This window comes from Canariomyces notabilis (assembly GCF_033297395.1).
Source record: "Canariomyces notabilis strain CBS 508.74 unplaced genomic scaffold N656scaffold_39, whole genome shotgun sequence".
In the NCBI taxonomy this organism is placed as follows: Eukaryota; Fungi; Ascomycota; class Sordariomycetes; order Sordariales; family Chaetomiaceae; genus Canariomyces; species Canariomyces notabilis.
The window spans coordinates 208028-217227 of NW_027041861.1; the positions used below are offsets into that span (position 1 = coordinate 208028).

The following is a 9200-nucleotide window of genomic DNA, read 5'->3' on the forward strand; positions in this document are numbered from 1 at the left end:
TTACAGCGCATGAGAGCCCTGGTGACCATGTGAATAGCGTTGGGTCTCGCTGGCTGTCGATATTTCGACGGTCTTGATGATGTTGACCTGTCCCTTGTCCGTTCTCTCCTCGGCCGAATCGCTCTCCGAGCTCCTGGTCCGGGAAGCGTGGATCGACGTGTGGTTAGCCTCCTGATGCCACCCTGGCGTCAGCTCGATGGTGCTGCTCTGATCTTCGACCACCACCCCAAGTTCGTTCCGATAAGCACGCTCCTTGCTCGCCTCATTCCCCTCCCCGTCGTCCATCTTGTCCCACTGCGTGCTGCCGCCACGTGTGATGGTCCACAGCGACGTGTGTACCGAGGGCCGCTTCCTGCTAAACCGACTGCCTACTGTCCTGACAGTCCTTGTCCGTGGCTTGTTTGGATCATCCGTCTTGCCCGAAGAAGCATCTCGGCTCCAGGAGCTCCCACGCACAATGCGGCGGAACAGGGGCCAGCAGAGCGGAATATTGCCGACGAAAACAGCCGTCGCGACTTCGGCAACGTAAAAGTACACGTAGCCGAGGTCGTCAGGGTTGTTGAAGTTGTAATATCGGTTGAGAACAGCAATGATTATATTGAGGACACCGAGGCCGAGCACAGCACAAAGAATGATTTTCCGTTTCAATGGTAGTTGCGACCTGATAATGACTGGAATCGGAACGCCCAACAACATTAGATCCGACGAGATGTTCCACGCTGTGGCGTGCATCATGTGGTGATAATATGTTGCGCATTGCGCTGTGTGCTGCGTCAGCGGTGAAAGCCGCAACATAGGAGCATACAAGAACAACAACCGGACATACATATCCTGACTGGAACGGCCCAGTACTCGTAGATTGGAGTGCACCAGTACCCAAAGTAAAGGGCCAAGACGAGTGTATAGCCGATAGCGCAATAACAAGCAATGATCTTGACCGCCAGCTGTTGTTTGCGAAATGTTTCTCTGATGGATGAGGGATATGTCAGTATTAAGAGGCCACCCGTTGTTGCTGATGGTGTGTTGCCAAGGTAGACTCACGTAAGTCTGTGGTAGAGGAACAAGAGGCAGGCCTTGATCGTCCAAAGGCACGTAAGAGTAAAGACTTCGAGGACCATCGTCATTTTGCTGCCGTAGACAGCCCGAGCAACACCGTCCGCGTCGAGGGAGAGAGCGGTCTCGAGCGACATGTAATTGCTGCCATTTTTGGCAACCTCAAGGACAGAGACGACAACCCCTGTGAAGTTGACTCCTGCAAAGACCATGAGATAGTCCTCAATCTGCAACCTCCAAGAGCCCAGTTTTAGCCGTCTCGAGAAACTGCCCATCATGGCAAGTTAGCTTCAAGCCCTCTCTCATCGCGTCTGACTCGGAGGCGTATCAGTTTCAGGCAACGGAGCTGGAAGGACGTACAGTCGTGCTGTAATGAGTATCACTCCAACAGAGTATAGAGTCCATGCCTCTATCGTCAGTGTGTGGACGAAGTCCGCCATCACGGCGGTCGATGATCAGGATAGCCAAAACAGAGACAGTATGGATAGGGTGTATAGTCGCTTAGACGACCAGAAGTGGAGCAGAAAGTAGGCCAATCGTTGCCTTAAGGGTTCTTGGATTCAAGTATGCTTATGGTAGTCGACATAACACGGGGAACATGGTCTAAAAGAGGTATCGATCATCTGGAACTCGTCATTGCTTGATGGGTAGAGATGGCCTGGTGTATGCAAGATGATCGAAAAAGAAAAAGAGAGAAGCACGTGCGGTGCAGTAGTTAGGTACCTTAGATATGTTCTATGGACAGGGCACTAGATCCTGTGTGCCATGAAGTTCAGTACTTCAGTTGCTGGTGTGGCGGGTCTCAGGCTCAGCTCTTTGGCATAATAATGACATCCAACAATCTTGGTCAGCATGTATATGCTCATGTGAGTTTCAAACTGCAAATTAGGGGCCAAAACAGGCCAAAATCTGCCCAAGTCTCGTGCAACCTGTAACCATACGAATGTATGTACAGTGCCTACATACATGTTATATGCCTACCCGCTATGGGCATAAGTTGTTATGCTCATACACGCTGTATCACAGACTTGCGACGTGCTTCTTGATTGGATGATCTGAAATGGGGCAAGAATGGTGGATTCGTGGGGGTAGTGGGCACTGTGGGCGGTTTTGGTTTCTTGGCCAAAAGTCCCCTCATCATCATTCTTGCCTGACATGGCACCCTTGGGTTGAACCGACCCACAAATGCACAACAGCTCTACAACCAACTGCACCCTACTACGCAGTACTGCAAAATGAGCGTGAGAATACTAACGCAGATGGCAATGCCTCGGTTGCAGCAAGCAACCGGGGCCCCTGTTTTCATCAATGAGGCCACTTTTGAGTAGCGAAAATGCCTAGGACAAGAGGCCCGGAATTACGCGTGTCGCGTCTCAGCAGTCGGCAAAAGAAGGAAGCGACTCAAGACAAATGCTGGATACCGATATACAACCAAGGTATTTTCTACGGAAGCCCATGGCTTCGTCCTTTTCAACCCGCTCACGTAGCTTCACTCATTTTATTTTCGACTCGTCCCTCACCCATGATCCGCCATCGAACCCGGTCTTGCTCGGTTAAACCTGCCCCTGCCACGCAGCCATCGATCCTGCCACCCTCCAGCTGGTCACTATGGCACGCCCGTCACCTTCGAGTTCACTTCCCCTCCCCTGCATATCTTCCGCCGAATTTGCGGGCTGCACGTTCGACTACCTGATTGTCGGCGGCGGCACCGCAGGACTGGTGGTCGCTGCCCGTCTCTCGGAAGATCCAGCAATCACCGTCGGCGTTCTCGAGGCTGGCTCTGTCGGGATTGGGGAGCCAGGCATTGACGTCCCCGGCCTGTACGGGTCGACCCTTGGGTCCAAGTACGACTGGCAATTTGCGACTGTTCCCCAACCGGGTCTAGCCGGACGGTGCCTCCCTTGGCCTCGCGGGAAGGTCCTGGGCGGAACCAGCGCCTTGAACTTCATGACATGGAATCGTCCCAGTCGTCAAGACTTCGATGCCTGGGAGCGACTCGGTAATGTTGGCTGGGGTTGGGATGGTCTGCTGTGAGTATCATTTATTATACTGCACCCATTATCAGGGTATCACCTACCCTATTCCCCTTGGTTTCGAATCCTTCGGACCCTTTCCGGTTTTGGGTGAAGGATGCTTCATGCACTGGATAGGATCCGCGGCCGAATCAGCTTCGTCGTTGGCACCTCTCAATGCAGGTCATTTTGCAAGGATGTCGGGTGCAGATGCCGTCTGTCACACTCCGAACTTCTTCTGCACACCTCTCGCCTTCGCCGAATCATTACTGAGAACTCCTCTGATAACAGCCCATTTTACAAGAAGACCGAGGCATTTCACCACCCGCTGGATAACCAGTCCAAGCACGAGAATAAGCTTCTCTATGACCCTGACGCTGTTGGCACATCTGGCCCCGTGCAGATTTGCTATGCCACTGAGTACTCACCGTCCCACGTCTTCTGGCACGCCACATTGAGCTCGCTAGGCGTCGAAACGAACGAAGCCCATCTGGCTGGATCGAATGTAGGCGTCTGGACGAACTTGGGTTCCGTCGACCCGGACTCCTTAGTGCGGTCATATTCGACAACAGCGTATTACTTGCCTAACGCATCCCGTCAGAACCTGGTTGTTCTAACGGACGCTACGGTCAACGAGGTCGTCCTTAGCGAGCATGAGGGCCAATGGACCGCCACGGGAGTTCGGTTCCAGCACGAGGGGCAACACCATACCGTCTTGGCCAATAGGGAGGTGATCCTTTCTGCTGGAACTGTCCAGTCACCACAGCTCCTGGAACTTTCCGGCATTGGTAACGCAGACGTCTTATCACGCGCCGGCGTACCAGTTAAGGTGGAGAACCCCAACGTCGGGGAACATCTGCAGGACCATATCAGTAAGTATTGTTTGCTATGGACGTTGTTTTTCATCGTGACAGATTGCTCTTCCTGTTGCTTCGTTCTTACTATTGCATAGTGGTCGCAACCATCTTCGAGGTCGACCCGTCACTCGCCAATCCGGATGACCTGAAGCTGGACAAGGCCGCAGCCACAGCCGCACAGGAACTGTATAACACATCCAAGTCCGGACCCCTGACTATACTCCCAAATTCAGTCTGTTATCTCCCCGTCTCCCATGTTGTCTCCAAGGAAACCCACGAGTCCCTTGTCTCGCGACTCGCGGGCTTGACGGAATACGCTGGAAACGAAAAGGCCATTCGTAACCAGCGCTTCGACCCCTCCGCCAAACTCGGCCAGATAGAGTACATGTTCGATCTCGGCAACTGGAACCCCGCCTTTACCCCCGATCCCTCTGACGGAAAGAAATATGCCACCTGTCTGCAGATGCTCCAGTACCCGTATTCCAAGGGTAGCATCCACATCCCGCCGAAGGGTCCGGACGGATCACAAACTAGAGTCTCAGACAAGCCCTTGATCGACCCCAAGTACTACTACGGTCCTCACGGGGAGCTAGACCTCGACATCATGACCCACTGCGCCTTCTTCGCCGACAAAATCGCCAAGACGAAGCCCCTGGCTGATATCGTTCGCCGTCGTGCCTTCCCGCCAGAAGACGTGTCTGGCTTTGAGGACCTGCGTGACTGGGTCGTCAACACGACCATCACTGACTGGCATCCGGTAGGGACATGTCGCATGGGCGGTAGCCTCGGCATCAGGGCGGGGGTGGTGGATGATCGTTTGCGTGTGTATGGTGTCAGGGGACTGCGTGTGGTGGATGCGAGCATCATGCCCTTGCAGATTAGCGGTCACTTGCAGGCTACCGTGTATGCCATTGCTGAGAAGGGGGCTGAGATGATACTGGAGGATTATAAGAGGGACCGCGGCTCGGTGATGTGATGTGATCTGTTGCGATGCAATTGAAGCGTGGCGACGCTCTCTCAAGACACTGGCATTGTTGGGGGGCTATGTTATCTGTTCCAGGTTGACAAATGTTACTGCCATGTTTGGTGCAGTGAATTGTCCTGGTTCTCGCAGAAGTGTTTAGATTGATGAGACCTTTTGAGCTGGAGATCACATCTACCAGTAGACCGCTCTGAACATCAGCAACCGCAGACATGAGGCCGGAATTCGCGTTTGTTGCCTGAGTCACAAGGATAGATACACCAGCGACTGAGGCACTGCTGGTGTATCTGCAGTAAGGGGTGATTCAGTTCACCATTCACTAGAGCTAGAGGAATGTTGATGTGTTGGCGAGAGAATCCGACGTCGCCGGGCAACATCGGATGGAAAAATGGGCAAAAAAATGGCATAAAGCTCAAGCGGGAGCGCCACTGGTTCTACCTGAAATCGAACCGGTGATCTCCCGCCCTACGAAACCGTGCGCAACGATTTCCTAGTTAGCTGGCATTCTCCACTCGGCCATAGAATAAATCTCTGGCGGAGTCTAACTTGCTTGACCGAGGAGGTAACGGGGACTATTTACCTTTCTCGCTCGCCCACTGCCCTCGGTCGAATTGTCGATTCAGAATGCCTCGGCGGTCAAACCTCCACAGTTGCGAGTAGGTGTATCCGACTCGCCATCTCCTAGGAACTTGCTCTACCTCAGCCTCTTGGGCCGTGTTTTCTTTCTCCAAGAATACATGGTGAGCTGTCAGGCGTGATTGTTGTAGTCACGGAAAGACCGTATGAACATCCCATCTTATACGTGAAGGCTACGATTTTCCTGGTATTTGATACTTACAGATTAAGTACAGAACTTGCTGTTCTAGCCGCCGAATTTGGCAGGGCAGGGCCGCCATTTTCGGGTGTCTCGACAGTGCGGGGCGATTGGTCACAGCCAGGTACTTGGTGCCTTACCACTGGCCTGCCTCCCTCCAATCAATTCAGGCTGCAGAATCCACAATCCCACCTACACCATCTTCCAATAAGCGTCCCAGTCCTGAACAGTTGGTTTCGAAAAAGAAGTCGTTCCCGGAATCCAGGAAACCGCGTTACCTGGCATCCATTTTTGGCTTCCCAGCGCAGCCACACATACATAAGATGGAGCCGCTCGCACTTCCCGTCGTTCCCGCCTCGTCGGCCGAATGCCGTGAAGATGTTCACAAGCCCAGTCAGAGACATCCCAGAAGTGGCGCCGTGGATTACGACTATGATCGAGAATGGCCATGCCGCTTTTCTAAGTGGGACGGACTTGAATCGTTGGAGATATCCGCTTACTACATACAGCAATGCACGGTTTCCACTCAGGCTATGGTTAGCGGTTCGAGTCCGTAGGGGTATCGACAAGGAGCTAGCACGAAGGAAGTTACATGAAGGGCAGCAACAAGCGCAGCTTGGACTAGGTCCCTATTTCGCTGTCACCGAATCTGGACATGTGGTTTGGGGTCCGTCTCGGCAAACTCGAGGACTTCGGAATGTCCTTACACGTCAGAGTCTCATTCCAATACCCGGCACCAAATTTCTTAGAGACTCGGACGCCACGTGGCACGAGACTGAGACAAACGAGAATGGAGTCCAACTGGTTTGTGCAAGTACTGGCACGGCCGGTACTGCCCTTTGACCGAGCTATGCCCGACACAATGGCAGGATCAGTGTCAACCTCGCCGCATCGGCTGGCACTATGGAGTTGGTGGGGGATGCAACCGTTCTACACCTGGAGCCGTCCTGGAGGAGATGAGAGTGGACAAATACCGGCCTGTTTTCCGATGCCGACGCTCTTTTACATGCAGCCGGCTCCGGCGATACATACAGGGGTCGAAGTCTCTGCTTGTCGTGGAGGCCGGGAAATCAGGACGTTTTCCGTTTGCCCTACCTCAACATAAGGACGATGAGAATGCAATATACGAAATCGGGGCAATACCTACATGGTGAGGATGGCTTCAACCCAAACGTGCACCTTGTTGAACCGGATGATCTTGCTTTGGCCGTCCGATTCGAATGCGCCCCTTGACCAACAGATGTTAGGGACTATCAGGGGATCCCGTGGGTCTAAGGGTAGGTTGTGCTGTTTTTTATTGTATAGCAATGCAGTTCAGATAAATTGACAATTTCCATTCTTGTGTGAAAAAGCCACGCGATCTCTCTGCATCTTAAACACCGTATGTATGGGCCACTTGCTTTGAAATAACCACTTCAGGCCCGGGGAGGCCATTCTATGTGGGTTTGATATGCTCCATGACAACGAGGGGTAAAACAGAGGGGGGGGTGACGTCGGGAGACATTCACGCCGAAGTACGGCGTATCGCTCAACGAAAAATTGGATCAGCGACGCGAGGTACGTTGTTTTTCGTGGCGCATCCGTTGAGCCTACCGTCTCATCGGGCTCATCGAACATGGTTGAGTTCTGCCACTCGGTACTTCTTTTTGCCGTTGAAATCACGGTCCCGTATTTTCCAACAAGGGCTTTTCAAGCACTACTTCCCAATGTTCTCACTAGCCGGAAAATGACATATGTAAACGTCACGTGATTAATATATGAATATCGGCTCTATTTCATCTACCGACTACCATAAGGCGCCCTGCGTGAAGTTTACATAGGAGTCGTGCAACCTTCTTGTGGAATGCCTCTAGTACCTCTGGACATTTCTCGAAATGGGCGGTGGGTTCCCAAGAATTGTGCCGAGGAAAGTAGTAGGCCGATATTGTAGTCTATCAACAAACCGACAACGAGTGCACTCTGTCACCGTCACTAAGAAGCGTTGCTCCACTTGCTTGCTGATGCGGCGATGCGGGGGCGGTTCGGAGCCGGCATCTGCGGTTTCAAGCTTCAGGGACTTGCTCCGAGACGAATCTGATGTGGGTGACTTTTCTCCACGTGACATCGAGAATGCTGCGTTACACCCTCAGGCCCAAACGCCAGAGTTTACCCTCCCGAATGGATTGGTTTTGCCGATCAGCTGTCTCAGTGGGCAGAGAGCTGGGATGGAGGAAATGGGAATCGGCACGGGCGTGAAGGAGGCACCTAGGGGAATGATTACATCCTATGAGTGCGGTAATGTGATGGCGCCTGGAAGTCCACCCCGGTTGGCATATAGTCTCAGAGGCAGCTAGAGAAGTCGGGAGACTGGACCAGGAGAAAATAGGGGTCCCTCCTCCTCCAGAGGAAGTGTTGGATTCCTTCATGCATGAATTTCTGAATTTACGCGAATAATAGGACTAGGGAGGTTCTTTCCCCAGCGGCTCCTATCTTGCCTGCACATTGGTTTACTCCTCCTCGCCCACCACTGTCTCCTGCCCTGCCGCTTCCCCAGCCGCCGAGCCTACGAAAAAGGTGGTAATAGAAAATAAGATCTCTCTGTCAGTGGTTGAATAACCGTCTCTCCGCTGAGGTGAAGGACAAACCCACAGTGCCATTGAATCCGGTGTGTCGTATCACTGTCCCAGACGCAAATTAATACATCTATTACGCCCTTGAAAAGTGGCACCATACGACTAGTTTCATCCTTCTCTATCCACACTCTGCTTTTGCCATTCTTGGGCTGGAAGAATTTCGGGACATAGGCAGGTACTTGATGAACTTCCTGTGTGCCTCTGTCGCTGTCGGTGAGCTGGATTTGGGACGGACGGAAGAGGCCAAAGCCGAAGATGTCTGAATGGGCAGTTATACGACGTCACCACATCACGAATCCTGGGAACTGGCGATTTTTAGGTCGCAGGAATAACAAAGATTAGAAGAGTTTCTCGAAAATACTCGAACATTGACGGATATAAATTAACGGTGCCTCCCGGACCCTTTTCTGTGGCACGCTATGATGAAAAAGTAAGAGACAAAATCAGTGCGTGATCAATGTTCTAACGGATGCGTCGGTTTTGTCCGAAACGCTATAACTGACACCCGTCCGGATGAACTGCCGATAACGATTGTTGATGACGCTACGGCCGAGCATACCGGCCGATACTCTGGAGGCAGCCAAAGCCAGTTTTCCGAGCCCCTCGTGACCCACCTGCCATCCGAGCTTACACCGTAGTCTTGACGATGGAGAGTTGGCGAAGCAGTCCTTGACGGTGCCAGGTGGAGGGTGTATAGCGGCGGCATAGCTAGATCGATAGTACCAAAATCCGTCTGAAGATGTGAGCCGGTAGGAGTAAAAGATATGGCATAGGGGATTCTGTCAGTATTGAGCGTCTGCGTGCATCTCCCTGTCGCCGCATCCCAGATCTTAACAGTCTTGTCATATGATCCTGAGGCGACGAGCCTTG

The 9200-nt window shown here is 52.6% G+C and overlaps 4 protein-coding genes across 4 annotated transcripts; 2 read left to right on the plus strand and 2 right to left on the minus strand.

The window, feature by feature from the left end:
- On the minus strand, positions 1-1493 carry N656DRAFT_719621 (uncharacterized protein; the record flags this gene model as incomplete). Its single annotated transcript, XM_064812383.1, has 4 exons — positions 1-761; positions 818-966; positions 1042-1320; positions 1414-1493. The coding sequence occupies 4 exons, from the start codon at positions 1491-1493 to the stop codon at positions 1-3; spliced, it is 1269 nt and encodes a 422-aa protein (XP_064665306.1).
- Positions 1494-2207: 714 nt separating this feature from the next.
- On the plus strand, positions 2208-5223 carry N656DRAFT_785055 (GMC oxidoreductase). The gene is made up of 3 exons (XM_064816294.1): positions 2208-3083; positions 3357-3937; positions 4018-5223. Exons 1-3 carry the CDS (start codon positions 2662-2664, stop codon positions 4896-4898), a joined length of 1884 nt encoding a protein of 627 aa, XP_064665307.1. The 5' UTR covers positions 2208-2661; the 3' UTR covers positions 4899-5223.
- A 2301-nt stretch (positions 5224-7524) lies between these two features.
- N656DRAFT_785056 (uncharacterized protein) lies at positions 7525-7994 on the plus strand. Its single transcript, XM_064816295.1, has 2 exons — positions 7525-7796; positions 7907-7994. Exons 1-2 carry the CDS (start codon positions 7593-7595, stop codon positions 7964-7966), a joined length of 264 nt encoding a protein of 87 aa, XP_064665308.1. The 5' UTR covers positions 7525-7592; the 3' UTR covers positions 7967-7994.
- Positions 7995-8160: 166 nt separating this feature from the next.
- Positions 8161-8667, minus strand: N656DRAFT_785057 (uncharacterized protein; the record flags this gene model as incomplete). Its single annotated transcript, XM_064816296.1, has 1 exon — positions 8161-8667. A coding segment is annotated over one exon (168 nt), but the record flags the coding sequence as incomplete, so codon positions are not given.
- Between the last annotated feature and the right edge of the window lie 533 nt (positions 8668-9200).